At 34.1% G+C, this 22,158-nt stretch overlaps 1 protein-coding gene across 5 annotated transcripts; it reads right to left on the bottom strand.

Moving 5' to 3' along the window:
• Positions 1 to 3,080: 3,080 nt before the first annotated feature.
• Positions 3,081 to 21,762, bottom strand: papola (poly(A) polymerase alpha). Of its 5 annotated transcripts, none has more exons than XM_051138806.1 (23): positions 21,592 to 21,762; positions 20,078 to 20,248; positions 18,926 to 18,992; positions 18,751 to 18,832; positions 18,556 to 18,665; positions 18,411 to 18,464; positions 18,137 to 18,248; positions 16,989 to 17,078; positions 16,464 to 16,602; positions 16,274 to 16,346; positions 13,799 to 13,919; positions 12,882 to 12,966; positions 10,879 to 10,932; positions 10,650 to 10,769; positions 10,430 to 10,539; positions 10,182 to 10,306; positions 8,260 to 8,393; positions 7,936 to 8,015; positions 7,206 to 7,441; positions 6,926 to 6,988; positions 6,724 to 6,780; positions 6,589 to 6,624; positions 3,081 to 4,382 (listed from the first exon to the last, which is right to left on the bottom strand). In XM_051138806.1, the coding sequence occupies exons 1-23, from the start codon at positions 21,597 to 21,599 to the stop codon at positions 4,287 to 4,289; spliced, it is 2,223 nt and encodes a 740-aa protein (XP_050994763.1). In that variant the 5' UTR covers positions 21,600 to 21,762; the 3' UTR covers positions 3,081 to 4,286. The 5 variants fall into 5 exon arrangements, with proteins under 5 accessions (XP_050994763.1, XP_050994764.1, XP_050994765.1 ...); XM_051138807.1 differs by having other exon boundaries at positions 6,724 to 6,777; XM_051138808.1 differs by having other exon boundaries at positions 7,939 to 8,015.
• Positions 21,763 to 22,158: the final 396 nt, after the last annotated feature.

The following is a 22,158-nucleotide window of genomic DNA, read 5'->3' as shown; positions in this document are numbered from 1 at the left end:
ACAGTGGCCGATACAGAGTTCTAATGCACCGCAGACGTGTGCAGTGTGTGGTAAGAGATTTATTCATCATACAGTGTAGATAGCTTCACTTATAACGCAAGTTTTTTTAAAAATGCATAAACTTGCACTAGAAAAGGCTAGGCTGATCAGTGATGATGTTCTTTGATAATGTTAGGATGCTTTTAGCCTTATGCTGGAGCTGTTTTCGGGCAATGAAACTAAGTATGTAAATAACGAAATGCATTAGCACAATAATATCATGTATTGGCTGGCTGATGACAGGACCCAAAACTACTGTAGCGTATTATTTACTCACCCTCCATGCATCCTAGTTGTGTATGACTTTCTTCTTTCAGATGAATGCAATTGGAGTTATATTAAAATTTATCCTGGCACTCCCAAGCTTTAAAACGGCATAGACGGGTGTTTCTCCTCAGCAGTCCAAAACAAGTCCAATAAAGTGCATCCATCCATAATAAAAAGTGCCTCACATGGCTCCGGGGGGTTAATAAAGGACTCCTGTAGTGAATCAATGCGTTTTTGTAAGAAAAATATCCATATTTAAAAGCTAAGAATCACTTTAATCTAGCTTGCGCTAACAGTTGTACATGGACCTTGCTTTTTTGACAAGGGGCGTTGGCAGTACTTAAACACCATCTTAGCTGTTCGCCAATCGCAACGCAGTGAAAGAGCTAACAAATCACAACACATTTCGTTTTTCAGAAGGCGGGCCTTCGTTAAACCTGGAACTAATCGAGCCTTATGTGCCAGGCTGGGAGAAATGTATTGTAATAATGTAAATTATGTCAAAATAATGCATTTTTCGAACCACCAAGCATGACATCATGTTCTAGTACACCCCCCAAAACAAAATCAAAACTTTGTAAAAGAGCATAATAGGACCCCTTTAAAGATGATGTGTGTAATTTGTTTAGTGTTAAAATACTTGCTTAAGTTGACTTGCTGAAGAGGTCAACCATCAGCATGGATCTGATCTGAGACATGAATAGCTGTTTGGATGATCAGTTGTAGAAGTGGGAAAGTTCAGAAAACAAACCCAGGAAACGATGACTTTTTAGAGAAGCATCATTGCATTGCTCATACTATGCAATTCTAAATGATCTTTTAAAGAAGGTCAAAACATTCTAGAAATCAGCAGCTCTCTAGTAACCCAGAACCCCATAAAAACAGCCTGTGATCCATTGTGATGACTGGTGATGTGTTTCGCATGTGAAAGCAATCAATCACATTTACTCCAGAAAATGACCAAATGTATTTGTTTTAACCAAGTAGGGTACAAAAGTTTTATTTATGGTGAAAAAAAAAGAAATCAAGGGAAAATTTTGCAGTGCATTGGGATAAAATAAGGGTAGTTGGCTGTCGGGACTATTGGTGTTGATGTTTATTTCAAACCACTAAAACTAAAGGGTATTTTAGGGTAGAAAACACGATCTCAGATTTTTTGTTTGGGTATTTGTAAAAGTCACTCAATACTTACACCTTGACTAAAATACAATTTTATTTTAATGTATCCTTGTTACATTTACTGTACTAATGACAGTAAATTATGCATAATTACAAGGAACTAATACTACACCAAACCCTAACCTTAAATAAACAGTAAGTACATGCTGCTAATTACAGCTGTTCTGTGCTTATTTGTGCAATTACACTGTAACAAGGACCAAAAAAAGTGAACAAATTTGTGACCATAAATTATTTGAACATTTCCATTGTCCAGGACAAAATACAGCTGATTGAACAAACCCAGTGTTCAAAATGAACATTTGTCAAGCAGTTAAAGTTAAAGGAGAAGTTCACTGCCAGAACAAAAATTTACAGAATTTACTACCCCCTTGCCATCCAAGATGTTCATGTCTTCCTTTCTTCAGTCGTAAAGAAATTGTTTTTTTAGGAAAACATTTCAGGAATTATCTCCATATAGTGGACTTCAATGGTGCCTGTGAGTTTGAATGCAGCTTCAAATGGCTCTAAACGATCCCAGCCGATGAATGAGAGTCTTATCTAGCAAAAAGATCGGTTATTTTCTTTAAAAATTGAAATTGATAAACTTATCTCAAATGCTCCTCTTGTCTACCTCTGCATGAACTCTGTGTGGTAGGTCAAAAAAAAAGTCCCATCTCATTTTCTTCTTCAACTTCAAAAACATCCTGCATCGCTGCAGAAGTACCGACCCAGTGTTTACAAAGTGAACATGCAAATAAGATCAAACGCCCTTTACACACACACAAAAAAAAAAAAGCGATGCAGGAGAATTTTGAAGTTGGAAAAGAAAATGAGATGGGACTTTTTCGACCTATAAATTGTAATGATTGTTTCGCTAGATAAGCCCCTTCTTCACTGGCTGGGATCATTTGAAGATGCATTTAAAATGCATTTTGGAAGTTCAAACTCACAGGCACCATTGAAGTCCACTATATGGAGAGAAATCCTAAAATATTTTCTTGGAAAAAGCTTATTTCTTTACGACTGAAAAAAAGAGTAAATTATCTATAAATTTTTGTTCTGGAAGTGAACTTCTTTAATCATATTGTCACACACCTATCAGCACATACTGACATTGATTTGATAACTTTTTTCTGAAATATTACCTATAAAAATTGAATACGGTATGAACGGCATCAAAATTTCATTGTTAAAGACTTAAATGGTTAAAATGGCAAAAAAAAAAAAAAAAGTATTTCAAAATATATCTATTTAAAGTACAATTGACGTATTTGATGGCTTTCAACTAAATCACACACCCTAACCAAAAATAAATAAATTTTACAGAACACTCTTAAATAAACTTGAAATACTTTTGTTTTATGGAATCACAGGTTAGCATCCCTACATAGTTTATTAGTTTAACCAACAGCTATCACAAAAAGATTTCTTTTTTTAATTTTGAAGGTTATAATGGAGAAAAACCTAATGGAAACATTTTTGTTAATATATTTCATAAACTAATATATTAAAAATTTTTAATATAAATCTGTGCAATGTGAAGTATAAAGCACTGCATTAACAATGACGCTACCGTTACTAGACAAAACAAATAAATCAATTACACCGATTTCTCTTTGCAACAATGTAGACTTTTATTTGTGAAAAAGTACAATACCTTGTCCTTACAAATAAGCGTATGAAAGAACTGAAAGAACATTGCAAGGCCATAGGAGGCGTTTCACAGGAGTGAATCTGTGCTGTGACGACAGTATTCCTGGAGCGGCAGCTTTACCGTTACACAAATCCACAGAGTCAACACAGACCAGCAAGACAAAACACAGAGTAAGAAAAGTTTGTACAGATTTCAAAAATGAACAAAATAACTCTCCTGCCCCAATAAACCATAATTCGTTTGAAACTTAAATCAATCTTTTATATTTTCACATCCACATCCAAAATCAGGTCAGGGTAACAAGTTGACCTGCCATTTTAAACCACGAATAGTTATTCGAAACGCACCTTTGATTCCATGTTAGGAAAATCCCAGCATATAATAGGAAATTAAGCTGTTCAAAGCAAATAAAAGTTTCAATATTGTTGTCTCTATTTGAATGAATATATATATACACGGTAAAACAAGCCTAAATGAACGGCCAGCACTGGTCTCCTCAGAGCATGAATCGGAGCATGCTGGGAATACTAGCTATTCCACTCCTAATAACACCCATAATTAATGCCCTGCTAAGACGGCGGAGCGAAACGGTGGTGTTTACACTAATCTGAGACTGATTTGGTTAAATTACAGCTGCATTAGTGAGCTAGAATCATCTGGATGAGCTAGCTATGTCCTCCGCTGTGCATTTTCCTTGTCAGATTAGTACTATCATTAGTTCACGCTGATTCAATGCATCTCCACCTACTGAGCACGCTTTGATGCTCATCTACACCTTCAGCTCTGTACAATATGGTGGATTGGTCTCCAGTGGACCAACTGTACCCTGGAATATAATTACATGCCTTTTTATTGATTTACAAAAGAAAAGAGAACAAAAAAGGGAAAACTAAGCATAAAGCGTCACTGTCTTTCAGGTCAAAACAGAAGGATGTGATCAGATTTACAAAGCATGTGCACCAAATCACACGAACACATTAAATCACATTGAGGTTTTTGGGTATGACATCTCTTTTTTTGCATTGTACCAAAGGGGAGGGAGGAAGGGAGAGTTTGTGGAAGAACAGAGCTGCCCCCTTGTGGAGAGCCGCGTTGCACATGGGCAGGAAACGAAGGGACTTTCACCTCCTGAGTACGAGACTGGCAAAAAAAAATTGAGCCTGTTCTACCTGCTGAGTCTCAGCTTGATAGAGTTCTTGACCACAGGGATGGGGTTGGCTGGGAGGATCGGAACATCAGACAGATCAGCGTTAGAAGTTTTCTGTGGAACAAAGAGGACGGATCATCAGATTTGAGAAGAATGGGAATAATCATGAGCATGTCCTAACCAAGTGTTACAAACACATTAATCATCTCTTCCATGATAAGAGTTTCTGTTTGAACAAGCTGTGACTGCTATGAGACATTTAGATTTATGTTGCACTGCCCTGGGCAATCAACAGAAATTTCCCTGGTCCAAAATCTTTTTTGTGCATTTATTTACCCATAAGGACCACATGTTTGATACCAATCATGGTATACTCACTAAATTAAATAGTTTAATCCATTTGTATTCTAGTTTTTGTACAGTTCCCTAAAAATAAAGCAGCATACCAGTAAGCTCAACTAAAAGCTTCATAATCATGAGATAAGAGAATTTCTGATAGCTGAGAAGAGACAGTGGACTTAACATGTGCCTTTTTTCATAGATCTTTAGGAAATAGGAAGGAGGAAGTCAAGTCATTTTTGTTAAACTGTAACACCAGTGACAACTCCAGGGGACCACTACTTTCTTTATATGTTTTATAATATTTTTTCAGCATTTTGTCTTTTTATGTCATTTACATCATATATTTGATAGTTATGAATACATTTTTGTATTTTAAATGGTAGAAAAACCCATTCCCTCTGTACATGGCTGTGGGGACAAGCAGTTTTGTGGTGCTTGGAATTCTATATAATTAATTACAACACAAATATTGCCACATTGATGGCTCAAGAAGGTATAATTGTTGAAGCAACATTGTTTTATTTTAAAATATAAAGAAATTGCAACCCTAAAGTGTTTTTCAAGTGTAATTTTCCTATAAAAAAATTACATTGTCATAGGATGACCTAGAAATTTTCATTCAGCTCTACTGAAAACTACTTAAAATAAAACAATGATAATCAAATAAATGATATTTGAAATATACTTTATACAGTTACATACAAAAACTTGTCTTCAGTCCTTTAAACACTTGAGATGCTGATCTGATCTGTAATCATTGTTATTATGTTATTTAAATACATTGAAAATATTTAAATATTTGGTTAGTAAGATTTTTTTAATGTTACTGCCCAAATAATGAGTCTCTTAGACCCCCAAAGCTTTCTACAGCATCACTTGATTGTTCAGAAATCATTTTATAACATAACTTGGTGCTAAAGAAACATTTATCAAAATTGCAAACAGTCATGCAGCTTGATATTTTTGTCAAAACCATGCCAATTATTACTTTTAAAAAAAAATTGTTTTGGCCTTAAAACTTTAGAATTAAGGATTACATCATAACCCTTAATGCACAAAGCATAAAGATAAAACTGATTCAAAATTCTGTCATGTTTGGTGGTGTTTTGTAGGGCTGTCCCCAAATAACTGACTGTTAGTCACAAACAATTTTAGTTAGTCATTTAGTCGCAAAACAAAACAAAAAATCCACAGGAAGTGGGGATGTCACGCAGTCCGTGACGGACAGATGGTTAACAGCTGGTCTATGTGGTAATATAGGGGCAGGACATCCAAACACTCACCTATCATTCATCTACCTCAAATATGGTTTATCATTTGAAAATGTAAGTAGTAGCAACTTCACACAGCCGCTAAGTCTAATGTTAACTGAAAAATGCGTGCTACTGAAGTGTCTGTGCGGAGTGTGGAAGCAGAATAGTAGCATGCTCACTGCATGACAGATGGAGGTGGCAGTGCGGTCACTTGCTCTTAAAATACTCCGTCATTTTTGGTCATACATATAAAAGTAATGCATCTTTTGAATCTGTAAAGACCCTACATTTATTTGTGTGCACTCACAATAACAAAACCTTGCGCTTTTGTAAAATAATGAAAGCAAACAGGATGCGCTTTCTGCCGTCTCTGTCTCTGTTAACTTGAGCACAAAACTCAGAAAACCCGTGCAACCTTACTTTACAGACATAAAATATATCTAGAGAGAGTGGAATGTCTACTTTCAAATAAACCAAACTGAACACAAATATTCTCAGATTATGCAATCTGTATGACACATGCACACAGGTGCATCCACTAGTTTGGAGATGATAAGTCAGTGTCGCTGACTTCATCTCCTAAGCCAAAAACATACTAGTCGACCAGAAAAATCTTTAGTCGAGGGCAGCCCTAGTGTTTTGTGAGCTTTCAGTAAAAACAGAAAATGAGTTGTGCCTAATAGGATAAGGATTATTATGCATTAATCAATTGGACATGTCCTTACCTGGGTAAGTGGTATCTTCTCTGTTGTTTCTACCGCCTGAGAATGACAGGAAATAACATCAGCATTTTGCCTCATCACATATTCAATCCATTTATCATTATAACTAGCATACCCTTTTTTTAATCATTGGTTTACCGTTAATTCTGTCTCTACTTTAGATTCACCCTCTGAAGGAACCACTTCAATGTTCTGCTGAACAAGAAATTATTCAACAGTCATGATATAAACACTAAAACTGAGCACTGAACAACATGAAGATGAACACAAGTTGTCTATTCAAGTTGAATGAGGTGGAAAAGAAAAAAAGAAAAAAAACAAAAAAACAAAAAGCCATTACCGCTGGATCTGCAGCTACATGGTCATCAGTTTCACCTGAGGACTTTGCTTCTGGGGTTGAGGGCTGAAAGAGTAGGATTTCATTACACTTTTTAGACAATATCCATACTTTATATGTAAGGTTAATTGAGAGACTCTTGAAGTGGGGGGGGTGGTTTGTAATTTTGCAGTATTAGTTACATTAAATTAAATTAGTGAACATTTTGTGAAGGACAGGATTGAATAATAAACCAACACAACGACGAAAATAAAACTTTTAACGTGAGAGAGTGTAGTCTTACTTCCTCTACTTTGGCTTTCTTGGACGTCTCATTCTCAGTGGGTGAGGCAGGTCTCTTACTGGCCTGGCCAGAAGATGCACATGAACTAGGATGAGGGTTCTGTTGTACACTGTCCACTTTGGCTTTCTTCTCCGAGTCATGCTGAATGGGTGAGGCGGGCCGCTTTAGTGAAGCTGCACCCTTTCGTAGGGCATTGCTGCTGGAAGTCCCAACATTATCTGGCTTAGTGCCATCCACTGCAATGATCAACATACAAAAATCAGTACTGGCAGAAGTATTAAAAACAAACTGAAAAAAAAAAAAAAAAAAAAAAAAAAAGTTTTTCCAAAACATAAAAAGTCTGTCATCATTCACTCACCCTCATGTTGTTCCAAACTCATGTAACTATTTTCAGTGGAGCACAAAAGGAACAATTTTGAAGAATGTTCATGCTGTTCTTTTCCACAATGACATTTAAACCACCTTTCATTTGCCATATCACACCACATTTGACTTCTGTCATAAGAAAATATGGTTTAAGTAATATTAATTAAAAAAATTATATGGATGAGTTTAATAAAATAATCTTTTTTTGGGGCAGGGGAGCAGTATCAACATCCTTCAAAACATATCTTTTTGTTTTCTATGGAACAGAAAGTCATACAGGTTTGGAACAACAGAGGTAAGAGATGATGAAAGTTTTCATTCAGTGAACAAAATTACAAAATGAAAACATCAACTGAAGACATACCACCTGTCAGGAGTGTGTTTCCTTTTGAAATGTCCATTTTTCCCTGCAATTCTGAGGTGTTTGTGGCAGTCCCAGTGGGGCTACAGCCAGAGAGAGAGGAGAAAAAAGAAAGGGAGAGAGGGGGAAAAAACAAAAAAAAAAAAAAAAAAACCTTTATTTACATAGCACTTTTAACAAAACAGATTGTGTCAAAGCAGCTTTACAGTATTAAATAGGAAAATAAATAACTTAGTTATAGTAACTAAATTTGAGTAATAGAAAGTTACACAAACAAAGTTACGTAAATCGAAGACCAGGTGAAAATGGTTTGTGAAAATGTTTTACCCCTGAGGGCTGGATGCACGGGCAAGCTTGGCAGCTGAAGGGCCTGTGGGGGACGGCACTGACATGCTGTTGTCACTGTCAAGTGATAGGTCAAGACTGCCGTCATTCATCACACGAAGGCCATCCGATGAATGCTACAGGAAAACAGAGCAAGACAAAGTTAACAAAAAACACTGAGTGAGATTGGTCTCATTATCAACAAGTCACTAAAATGGTGAATATAAATGCAATAAATATATAAAAAAAAAAACTAAAACTGTTAAACTAAAAAAATAAAATAAAGCATCTAAAACAGTGGTCCTAAACCAGGGAACCACAAGAAGAATTAAATTATTTAAATATTAAAGAAGCTGTTCAATTCAAGAACAAAAATCTACACGATTTACTCACCCCCTTGTAATCCAAGATGTTAGCATCTTTCTTTCTTCAGTCAATAAGAAATGACATTTCTTGACGAAAAACATTCAGGACTTCAATGGTGCCGTCAAGTTTGAACTTCCAAAATGCAGTTAAAATGCAGCTTCAAAGGGCTCTAAATGATCCCAGCCAATAAAGAAGAGTCTTACCTAGCAAAACGTTCAGCCATTTTCAAAACAAATTGACAGTTTATATACTTTTTAACCTCAAACACTCATCTTGTCTAAGTCTGCATGAACTCTGTTTTTTTCCCGGTTCAATGCGGTCAAAAAACATTTAGGGTATGTTGAAAAACTCCCATCTCGTTTTCTTCCCCAACTTCAAAATGTAGGACGATTTTGACATTAAAGAAGAAAACGAGAGAGGAGTTTTTAAACATACCCTAACTGTATTCACCCGGATTGCACAGACTATGCATGCGCATTGCAGAGACGAGACGAGACAAGCATTTGAGGTTAAAAAGTATATAAACTGTCAATTTGTTTCAAAACTGACCAATCGTTTTGCTAGATAAGTCCCTTTCTTCTCAGATTCTCAGATTTAGAGCTCTTTGAAGCTGCATTTAAACTTCATTTTGGAAGTTCAAACTTGGGGGCACAATTGAAGTCCACTATATGGAGATAATTCCTAAGGTGTTTTTCTCAAGAAACAATTTCTTATTGACTGAAGAAAGAAAGACATGAACATTTTGGATGACAAGGGGGTGAGCAATTTATATGTAAATGTGTGTTCTGGAAGTGAACTTCTCCTTTAAGAAAAAAAAAAAAACAAAAAAAAAAAAAACAACAACAACAACAACAACAACAACAATTACTTTTTCTTGTTTGTTTTTTAAGGACATACAGAATATTCTGTAATAAAAAAAAAAATGAAGTGTGGTTAACTAATTATTCCAGTTTGTTAACAAAAAGTTCAGAAACAAGCACACTATTATAAAACACCAGAGGAAATATCTATACAGCAAATATGGGGGGCCTTCAGATATTGTATTAAACAATGAGTCAAAACGGTTAGGAACCACTAATTTAAAATGCTTAAATTCTTAGAGTAAAGAATCTAGCATAATCTTTTATTAGTATTTTAAAAATAGGCTGTGGTCCGCTAAATCAAAATTACAAAACATGAAAGAAGCCATCTCAAGGCCAAGAAAACTGTAAAACATCAATGATATCAAATTACAGAATGTCAAATGACAAAACTTTATTAGAACTTAAGACAACAGCATTATTTATTATTCGAGAAAGATTTAAAAAAAAACAACAACAAAAAAAAAAAAAAAAAACATTTTTACCTTAAAAACTCAAAAACTATTCTGAAAATAATCAGACATTATCTTGACACCCTGAAAATATGTTATTACGTGAATTCACTTTTTTAAACTTTTTGAAAAATCAAAATATTCCAAAAATGTATTAGAACAAAATTTAGATTTCTAAGAATGTTTTTACGCTTCATTTTGAAATGATTGTTCATCATATTTGCAAAAGTAACAGATGAATGCTTGCCTTTCTCTTGCTTCTCTGAATGGCCATTTTGGGCAGTAGCTGTTGCAGTTGTTTCCTCTTCACGTGCATGGCTGTGATTTTCATATCTGGCTCAAACATTTTACTAGTAATCGCCTGCCGGTAAACTATAGCCATTAAGAAAACACGTTGATTACTAAGAGAAGTTCAATCACATTGCAATACTAGCAAGTATCCAAAAAAACAATATCAGTATCAACTCTTCCCGTGTGTTCCCGTGCAAGTCTTACCTGTGTCCGTGAAAGACTGGATGTCAAACGTCAGGTCCACGTTAAGATTTTCTGATCCCTCCATTTTTTTGAACACAATACCTATTACCCACATTGTGCTGAACTCCTCCCTGTATGTACACAAATAAAGGAAAGAGTGAGTAAAGACTTAGAAAAGATAATTTCCTTTCCTAAATCGGTTTTAAGCATAAAGGGAAGGACAAAAGCATCTTAAACTCACTTGTCAGTTCCCTCTTTTGGTCCCGGGAATGACTGTGGATTCACATGAGCGAGTGTGATGAACTCATTCTTCTCCAGGTTTCCCACTAGGATTCGGATCTTTGATTCCACGAGGCCCACCCTGTCAGACAAACAGCATATTTACTCCTAGTCTACGACATTTTTAAACAGATGCAGGGGACATGAGCTGAACATCGGTCCGATATAGCATGTGACAGGACTGTACTCACCACTCTAAGTGCTGCTTCTCTGTCTGTGCGCTTGCTAGCAACACTATATAATGCCTTGGGACATAAAAGACAGAACAATGCCATTACATCCTTTAAACCAGAGTTGTTTAACCAAACCCGGCAAAAGCTACAAGGGCCGTCCCGCCCCGATATCACTGACACTGCATCGTTAAAACTTCTCGCCAAAGACAAAAACATCTTCACTCACACAGCAGGGATCACTCATATTCAGCCATGAACACACTTCACACACTAAAACATTTAAACAGTTTTAACAGCAGTTTTGCAGCTTCTTTTACAGGAGATCAGAAACATGAAAAGATCTATATGCTGATCAGTTATGTCTGAAAAGTGATGTTGTTAAAGAGAAAGTTCACGCAAAAATAAAAAATCGTCATGTACTCACCCTCAAGTTGTTCTTCTGTTGAACAAGATTTTTCTTTTTTGGAAAAATGTTGGTGAACATTCCTGGTAGCAATTGACTTCCACAGTATTTTTCCACACTATGGAAGTCAAAGGCTACCAGCAACTTTTTGTTACCAATGTTCTTCAAAACTCAGAGGTTTAGAACAACTTCAAGGTTAGTAAATGACAAAAAGTTAATTTTTGGGTGAACTCTCCCATATTTTTCATTCTGTTTCCCACTAAAAAATGTTTTAACCAGAACTGCTTAACTTTGTCCTACCAAAGTGACTCAATACTAACGTATTTGAATAGATGGTCTCGTGTATAAACTTTCAGCATTTTATTGTTATAATATATTTTCTGTGGAAAAGCTCCTTGTGTTTCAAATTAATAAAGAGACCAAAGCAAAAGATATTCTGTATTTTGACCGCAACTTAAAAGTTGATAACATTAGATTAAAATGTTACAATTTTATCCATTGTGGATGTATCCTTAGTATTTTTCTGCAAAGAAACACTTTGGGACATTTTTCATACTCAGATTACACATTAGCGGCTTGTCTGGGCAGAACATAAAGGGATAATGTTAAACAATCATATTTAATCAATTTATTGAAACCAGCTAATTGCTATATTGCCTTTAAGGAAGAAATAATGGTGATAATGAATTTTGAGCACCACAATGAACTGCAAACAGTCGCTGCATCCTCATGTGGGGTGAGAAGATTGTGTCGTACAGTGAAGGGTTTTCAGAAAGGTTAAAAAGAGTTCAAATTAGTTAAAGATTCAACCACTAAAAGGCCCCCAAAACTGAGTGTAATCAGTTTTTAAGCAAGCCAGATCTTCAATAAACACATGGCAGCCACCAAAAAAAAAAAAAAAGCAATGTGCAACCTTAGACCTTCATTAGCCATTACAATTATCCAAAAGTCTTATTCCTTTAGTTTGAATTGTTTGTTTTGACTGAAATACTGAATTCAAGCCATTATGATGAACTTCACACCACACTAATTAAAAAAAGAAATAACAAAAACACAGACTAAATGCTAAACACTGACGGAAATTGAAAATAAAACAAAACAAAATTAGAAACACTATGAAAACACAGACTAACAAGAAATACATTGTACGAATTGTGAACTAAAACATTTTATTTTGAATTGTATACAAATTAATATAGCACAAGAAAACCAGTAAAACCTTTTTAAATATAAAATCACTTTAAACTTAAATACCTACCTTTTAGAAATATAAATTTAACCATATCAAAAAAAAAAGAAAAGAAAAAAAAAAAAAAAAAAAAAAAAAAAAAAAAGTTACTTACATTTCAGGCATGCTCTACAATTGTAATTTGTTCAGCAGGACTATTACACATTTTAACTGTTAAAAACGTTGAAGTGTCAATAAAAGCCATTGTGTTGTCCTCCAAATGCATAAACTGATCGTACTTTTATTTCAAATTGATGACACTGATTACATAAAATAGTATTTATGAAAAGGCTATGAATGTGTGTGGGTGCAGTTTTGAAAAATAAGTCTTTATTGAAATGATTAAATCTCACCATGAGTGTCCAACAGGATATGCAGCTTAATACATACTTGTATTTCTGAAAGAAGTTTGGTGCTTCAAATAGTTTGGACCAATCTGCTTTACTCTGCAATATTTCATCCGTGATTGCGAGACCTATGAGTTGAAAAATGAAATGAGAGTCAAACAAGGACGTGTAATATCAGTGTAACAGATTTGTGCTGTATTTTTTCAGATTAAAAATGAAATGCTCAACCAAAACTGAAATCTCTGTCATCATTCTAAACCTGGATGACTTGGCTTTTAATCAGTGCAACATGAAAGGAGATGTTGGCCAAACTTCTTATAGGACAATTAATAAAAAATAAAATAAAAAAGGCACCACAAAAGTGAATCCATTTTTAAATTTACTTAAGCGCAAATAAGATTTAAGAGCTGCTGCAGAGGTGAAGATTTTTTTTTATTTAACTGTTGGTCTGTTCCTCAAACAAAGCTTAAAAAAACGTGAATGTAGCACACAAGTTGTAAGTAATTGAGCTTTTTGGTAATTGATAATTGGTAATATATATATATATATATATATATATATATATATATATATATATATATATATAAATAAATTTAACCATATCAAAAAAAAAAAAAGAAAATAAATAAAAAAATTTAACCATATCAAAAAAAAAAATGAAAAAAAAAAAAATTTGTTATTTGTTCATTTTTCAGGCATGCTCTACAATTGTAATTTGTTCATTTGTTCATTTGTTCATATATATATATATATATATATATATAAAACACACACACACACACACACACACATATATATATATATATATAAAAAAAAACAAAAACATAAAATGTCTTTTGAGTTACACTGCAAAAAAGAAAGTCATACAGGTTTGAAATGACATGAGAATGAGATTATTATTTTCATTTTTCTATGAGAATCTTCAGAAATCTTCTACGGATCTTCAGAAATGAGACTGACCCCGCTTGAACTCTTCCACCATGATGGCCCGAGTGGAGGCGGACACATTGTAAGTGGAGTTTTGTTGAGGGTAAGCTGGTGTGATGATTGGCATGAGGTGGTACCGGTCACTGGGGGTTACCTGAAAGGGGGGAGGAAAAAAAAAAAATAAAAAATAAAAAAACATTAGAAGTACAATAAATCAGTTCATTCAGCCTGAACTCAGTGATCTGAGACAACACAGAAAAATCATTGTCACTTTTAGTAAAAGATGTGCTAAATGTGGCTGTCTCTAGAGGTCTGTGCAGAAAGCTTAAGTACGATTTATGTCTGATGACAAAACTTGTTTACAAAAAAAATGTAATATATAATATTACATACATTATTTTTGTATAGAGTCAAACTACAATTTATTTAGACACTTTCAATATTTCTCACATTACAGTTTATTTACGACAGTTTAGAAAATGGTAATAAAATATAAGAACTCAGTTAAACTGTGTCAGAACAAATTCATCTTGATAGAAAGGTATGTAACGGACTACAATCAACCAAAAAGTGAGACAACTGTGAGTATGACAATATTTACACAACTATAAATACTTTGTTGCATTAGCAATAAAACAAACAAACAAAAAAAAAAAACACTTAAGTAAAACATGTTCAGGTCAAAGTGTCTAAATAATTTTTGGTCACATAATGATCAGTTTTACTGGTAGTCCACTGTACGAAGAATTTTTGGGTATAGCGTCACAGTTTACTTTATTTTGCTATCCTCGCATAAATAAACTATAGTGTCCCTGTGCACACTAGTAAGAATATATATATATAAAATATCTGGTGTCTGAATAATTTTTGGTTCGACTGTATATAAAATTAACCAGCACCATGAATATTGTGATGATTTTTATGTGGTTCTTATTAGTTCAATACACTTCTTGACTGTCAGTTTTGTACTCATTACCTATATCATGACTTTTGGTGCTCTCAAAATACTGCTTGACTTATGTAATCACACACTAACTGTTTTTAACAGTGCGTTTAACAATCATCTTAAGTTGTTTGTTATTACTGGTGCAACAAATGTTTTAAATTCTCCCCACAAAGAATTTAACAAATTTTATGCAGGTGAATATTGTTATTTACTAATAATATATATATATATATATATATATATATATATATATATATATATATATATATATATATATATATATATATATATATATATATATATATACACATACATACATACATACATACAGACATACAGACATACTGAGCTTCACTTATTAATAAATATACTATCTCTCTCTCTCCTTCGGCTTGCTGCCTTTTTATCAGGGGTCGCCACAGCGGAGTGATCCGCACAGCCAATTTGGCACGTTTTACGCCCAAAGTCTTTCCTCCCGCAACCCAGCCCTAAGAGTGCACTAACTCGTGCATCCCCAGTGCTGGGACACAGTATTAATAAGTATACTATTATGTCCAAAAAAAATAAATAAATAAAATGTAGTTTATTACGTGAGGGGAAAAAAAAACATTTTTAACTACATTTGAACTTGTAACATAAAATTTAAAGGAGAAGTCCACTTCCAAAACAAAGATTCACATATAATGTACTCACCCCCTTGTCATCCAAGTTGTTCATGTCTTTCTTTCTTCAGTCGTAAAGAAATTGTTTTTTGAGGAAAACATTACAGCATTTTTCTCCATATAATGGAATGGTATGGTGGACTGGTATGATTTTGAACTTCCAAAATGCAGCTTAAATGCAGCTTCAAGCGATCCCAAATGTGGTTGTAAACGATCCCAGCCAAGGAAGAAGGGTCTTATCTAGCGAAACGATCGGTTGTTTTCATTTAAAAAAAAAAAAAAAAAAAAAAAGTACAATTTAAATACTTTTTAATCTGAAACGCTTGTCTTGTCTTGCTCTCCCTGAACTGTAGGATGTAGGACGATTTTGAAGTTGAGGGAAAACATGAGATAGGAGTTTTTTGACATACCCTAACTGTCACGAACTGGAAAAAAAAAGTCCAGACAAGACGAGCATTTGACATTAAAAAGTATATAAATTGTATTATTTTTATGTAAATAACCGATCGTTTCGCCAGATAAGACCCTTTTTCCTCAGCTAGGATCATTTACAACCGCATTTGTGATCGTTTGAAGCCGCATTTAAACCACATTTTGGAAGTTCAAAATTGGGGCACCATAGTGGTCCATTATATGGAGAAAAATGCTGAAATGTTTTCCTCAAAAAAAAAAACAATTTCTTTACGACTGAAGAAAGAAAGATGTGAGCATCTTGGATGACAATGGGGTGAGTACTATTTCTTTGTGTAAATGCTTTGTTGGCAGATTTTTCAACCAAATCAGACCAAATACATTAATAAAAACACTGAATACTGTCAAAATACATCAACTGTCTTTATATATATATATATTGCCTTATAATACAAATACAGTCAGATAAATCAATGAATAAATAAATACCCTTGGATCCCAGACTGGGAGGTTGAGATTACAGTCTTCAGGTTGCTTCAGAAGGACAGGGTTTGGCCATTCCCTGAAAACAAAAATCATGAATGAATCAATTTGAAGAGAACAGGTCAATGAAAACAAAGACCAGATGTCTATATTCATATTCTGCATTATGGTGACAAGGTTAGTTTGAAGAACTCACCACTTTGAAAAAACCAAGAAAAACTTGTGGACCAGTGTGGATGCCACAGCATTGGGGTAGAGTTGGCAAGTTCTTGCAACCAACATGGCCCATGATACGCCCCCCAGGAAACCCAGAATATTTGAGTAGATATTATGACCTGTAAGAAATTCAAATAATGTCATTTACTTCCTTATTTACGCAAACATCTAAATCAACCACATAAATGAACTGGTAGTTTTTCAATTACACATCCTGACAAAGGTCAAATGAAGCATTTCTAAAAGCCAAATGGCAATCAAAGATCGATTGTTTTTTCAATAAAGTGCAAGCATGAGCATGTGTCCACAAGTTGCTAGGCAGCAAATGCAAGCCAAACGAATCTCCTGAGGCACAATGCTGCAGTGCTGCTTTTCATTGACTGCACTAATACCCACAAACACAGCAGGTCATTTAAGGTCACTGTGGGGTTGGTTTTCACATAAAATCAATTGTGACATGTACCAGGAACAGAATACAACACAAAACTGACAGACAAGTACTCACGTTTGGCCCACAGTTTGATGGCTCTTAGAGTCAGTCTGAAATTCTCTATGTTGGGCACCAAGTGAAGAATTTCATCAGTAACTCTGCAACCTGTAAGTCAGCAGATTAAGGGGAAAAAAAAAACAAAACAAAACATAAATTTAAGATTACCTTGGAGAAAACAACAAGATTGAAGGCTGGGTTGACAATATCAGTTAATCGATTTTAATCAATCTTCACTTTGATGAACTGATACAGATTCTTAAAGTCCATGATCAATCTTTTAGTCTGTCATTTTCTGTTAATGGGTGGTTTACTAAAAACTACTTGTAGCACACCATGCAACCAATAATCACATTGTAATTTACTACTTTTCATATGGAAAAGTGTTTTAAAAATGTCAATATTTTGCAAAATGCAAACAATCCTCATCTCTTTCTCTTTACTATAAGCTATAGCACAAAATAAACATGAATGAACATCAGAAGGTGCTAAAAGAAACTGCTCAACCTACTGAAATCTATCATGTCTCGTGTGATTACTCAGTTTCAACCGCAAAAAGACGTCAGTAAATCAGCTTGTAAGCAATATCATGTAAGATTGCATTTATCTCAGCAAAATGTTTAAATGTTCATATCTTATTAGCTAGCAAGAAAAAAAAAAAAAAAAAAACTTTAGAAGACCATTTAGCTAAACATATGCACCAGACTATGGTATAAAATTATTTTACTTAACCTGTTAAAGACCTCTCATATATTGTATGTTTGAATTAATCTGTCATGAAAATAATTATTAGAAATCATTTCAATGTTTGTATTTCAACAGTGAACTGGGGTAGAAACAATTACATAATTAAAGTTTAGAAAAAAAAAAATACAATTGTTTACAACTTTTTGAGCGTTTAGTATATCTAAAAAAAAACAGCAACTGAATTTGATGGACTCTTTAATTACCCTTTAAAATAATGTACCAACTGACAGGGTTTCCTGTATCTCAACAGATTTGTTGAGAGATGATATGATATATATCTGAGCAAAGTGACATGATATATATCCAAACAAACTGATATTGAATCAAAATCAAATTAAGAGTTTGTGAATTGGAATGGAATTCATTCTAAAAATGTCAATACTCAGCCCCAATATGATTAATCAGTTAAGACCAATTACCGTTCAAACTCCGGATGCAGCGAATGTCAAGGTTCTTCAGTAAGCCATCATCTCGCAAATCCAGGTTCTCTGGAATGGTTTGTAGTGCCAGTCGGGCAAATAGTATGTCAATCTGCCAAAAACATTGACATATTACAAAAAATAAATAATACTTAAAATGACATGAGGTGGTGGGGAAAAAAAAAAAAAAAAAAAAAAAAAAAGTAATTTCAACATGAACTATCCATTTATTTCATATATGTAAGGACACTTAAAAACAAAATAAAAAAAATACCTCAATGCCATCAAAGGACAGCTTTATCACTGGTACAAATGCTTCCTCCACCGCCTAGACAGCAAAAGCAAAAATCAATCATTAAGTCTCACAAATATTGTAGGGAAAACATACACATTTACATCATTAACACAAAGCAGCATACCCTCAGATCTTTGACTTCCTCCTGCTCTTTTAATTTCTCATAAAACGAGGAGAAGAAGTCAGATCTCTCCACATGACGGGGTGCAACGCAGAGAGCGTCAATATCAGCACCTACACAATTAGGTAAGTAAATGCGCTATTACAGACACACACAGACTATGTAAAATACATATATCCATCAATCGAGAAAACATACCCTTAGTATGAACTCCAAGTCTGTAGGATCCAAATGTGAAGATTTTACCACCAACATTATCAATCACGGATGTGGGAATATTCTGTGATTATATGAAAATAAATAAGTTAGTACTTAGGAGCAGTTATTCAGAAGGCTATTTATGTGTATTAGAATTAAAAAGACAATAAGATACCTTAGCTTCACTGACATCTCGGATCCACACCTTAACCAAAGTATTTAGCTTCCCAAGCACAAGGATTCTGTGGGCAAAAGAAATATCTTTAACAAAAGCAATTTGATGAAGCTTAAAGCTGGATCAAGATTATGCTGTAAATGTTTATAGATAAATATTTCTGAATAAACTAAACTATAAAAAAGTAAACTATTAAATTTCATCTCATGAAGTGAACTACGCCACCATTCAAAAGTTTAAGGCCAGTAAAGTTATTTATGTAATATGTTAGAAATAAGTCTCTTATGCTTAGTGCTACATTTATTTGTTTCAAAATACATAAAAATACAACTGTTATAAAATAACTTTTCTGATTTAATAGATTTAAATTTAATTTTAACACAACCATTACTCTAGTCTTCCTTGTTACATAAAAATAATAATCTCTTCTTATTATAAATGCTTAAAATACTGCTTAATATTTTTGTGAAAACATACCATTGTGAAACTTATTTAAACAGGACTGTTTTATAAATGTTTTATATTTCTTAAAAGTTCAAAAGAACAGCATTTATTTCAATAAAAAAAAATTTGTAACACTATATATGTCTTTGCTGTCACTTTTGATCAAAATTTATCCATGTTGATTTTTTTTTCTTTTTTTAATAAAACAAAATAATAAAATTACTGACCCCAAACTTTTGAACAGCAGTGTAGAAGTCAATGCTAAATCATTTTACTACTTTGATTTCAGTGCATGTTGCCATTGTGGTTCCTGGGTGCTGTGGGAACTTGTAATATATCACCTGGTAAAATAAGACATATCCCAATTGTTTCTTTATTTCAACCTTTTCGTAACGTTTCAAACAAAACATGCTTTCTACGGAATGCTATTACAATAGCCAAATGTTCATAGAATTGTAATTCATTTTAAATTCTTTGAAACTTTTGTTAAATCTCTTAAACAAAAGCCAGTTGCTCAAAGACATAACCCTTTGAAAAGTGACATCAGCTTGGTGGGAAAACCCTAACAATGGACTTGATGAACTTTGTGCATGTTACTTAAATGGTGTGTAACAGAAATGAACCAGCTGATGGTCTCAAATGCAATCCAAGTGTCAAAATGCTAAAATACACATAGATGTGTGATTTAGTAAAACGTGTCTCATTTACCTCCTCTGCAGCTCCAGCTCCTCCTCAAAGACACCAAAGGGTCGAAGTGTCTCTGTCAGCTTCCGCGTGAGAACCAGATCGGCCTCTTTAGGTAGCGCCAAGCTGATAGGAGATGTGATCCCATAATGCTTTGGGGTCTGCTGCACTGTTTGCACCTGGCTGCTAATTGGACTGAGAAGAAGTCAAACGTTAATTGTCAGACTCCTGTTCACATCTTTACTGAGCTCAAAATTATTAACTGGAATCTGCATGTTTGGAAAATGTAGCATTCAAACACCTGAGCACAGTGATGTACAACAAAAAAAATGCAAAAATCAATTAATTTAGAAAGCTCTTTTTACACATGTGACCCTGGATCACAAAACCAGTCATAAGGGTCAATTTTTCAAAACTGAGATTTACTTATAAGCTTTCCATTAATGTATGGTTTGTTAAGATAGGACAATATTTGGTCGAGATACAACTATTTAAGAAAATTGCTTTTAAAGTTGTCCAAATAAAGTTTTTAACAATGTATATTACTAAACTTAATTTTTGATTTCATACATTTACAGTAGGAATTTTACAAAATACCTTCATGGAACGTGATCTTTACTTAATTTCCTAATGATTTTTGCCATTAAAAATAAAAAAATTATATATATAATAATAATAATAATAATAATAATAATTCTGACCCATACAATGTATTTTTGGCTATTGCTACAAATATACCCCAGCGACTTAAGACTGGTTTTGTGGTCCAGGGTCACATATTAATTTATACTTAATCTTAATACAGCCAGCACTCTTTGGGATACATAGTATTTCTTTAATACTTTGCAGAAGAATGTAGAAATCCATTTAGTTAGATTTGCAAGTAAATGAACAGTTTTGAGTCCTAAGAAGTGAACAGCTCAAAGTATGACAAATGTTTTGAATAACAAAGCGTATTTGTTACGCATATGACTGTTGTCCACGGGGCGTTCAGACGTGACGTTACGTTTTAATTGTTTATGTACATTGCGTCACGCCTCGCTGTTTTTTTTGTCCGCAGAAGCTATGTAAAGATAAAAATAGTTTAACTTTTATAAACGCGTCTAGGGGTCCCTGTTCCGTTACGCTGTCCAGTTTAGTACGCTAGAACGATTTTTGTGTGAACGCCCCCTTGAAGGGTACTTATTAGTATGAAGTCATTGACCTACATGTATACTTGCACTACTTAACTATATATCTGAACAAAGTTCAGCAACCACTGAATGATATGGATTTAATCCCATACATACAAACCGACGCGCTTACTATGAGCCCGATCTCTACATCTGCTGCCCTGTTGATCATTTTATCGCATTACCTGCTGCATATTGACAAGTATGATTTCGAAATAAATGCAATGCAAACTAGTTCAACAATTAAACCGCACCATTCAATGCTTTGATTAACGTGTCGCGTCTGTGACCGATTCGTGACATAAGGCCCAGGACCTCGCGTTTGCTTTCATCACATTTGTCGTCAAACTCCAACGAGATACTTACAAAGGCATTATGAAAATCTCTGGCTTAAGTGAAGCTGAGAAGCAGGTTATATTCCGCCATTGCGTTTCAGCCTGTCATGAACTGTTATGAAGGCAACGAAGTTGTTTCTTTTGTTTGAACCAACATGGCGCTCCGGCAACAGCAACTGCCAATTGGTACAGGAAGTGACGCCATGACGCATTCCTTGGTGACGCTGGTTGACCTGCGTCCTGTTTTTCTAACCTGTTTTGAATTCTATTTAAAGGGACAGGAACTGGCTAAAATCTGTGCGTTTTGTAATAACATTGTCACGGACATTTCAAAACATTTCTTTATTAAATTACATTTAATATTTTTATTCCGTACAGCGTATAGCTGCACAGCATACCATTGAAACATTTAGTAATGCACTGCATACTGTTTTATATATATATATTTTGCCATACTGCCGATAAGTAAGGCAAAGACTTCACAGTATTCAGCAGTGCTGAGAAAATTTTGGAGTGTATAAATTAAAAGGTAACACTTGTTAACATTAATGTATTAACTAACATGAACAAACAACAAACAATACATTATTACACTTTT

Source organism: Labeo rohita, chromosome 20 (assembly GCF_022985175.1).
Source record: "Labeo rohita strain BAU-BD-2019 chromosome 20, IGBB_LRoh.1.0, whole genome shotgun sequence".
Classification (NCBI taxonomy): Eukaryota; Metazoa; Chordata; class Actinopteri; order Cypriniformes; family Cyprinidae; genus Labeo; species Labeo rohita.
The sequence above is the reverse complement of the archived record's forward strand: the minus strand, read 5'-3'. Positions and strand labels throughout refer to the sequence as shown.

What these genes read in the sequence shown, in the direction of transcription:
- papola (XM_051138806.1), bottom strand. An exon ending in GAGCTGGAGCTGCAGAGGAG is followed by an intron (nt 18,993 to 20,077) that starts GTAAATGAGACA and finishes TTTTGCCCACAG; the next exon opens with AATCCTTGTGCTTGGGAAGC. An exon ending in ATGTAGCTGCAGATCCAGCG is followed by an intron (nt 6,781 to 6,925) that starts GTAATGGCTTTT and finishes TTTCTTGTTCAG; the next exon opens with CAGAACATTGAAGTGGTTCC.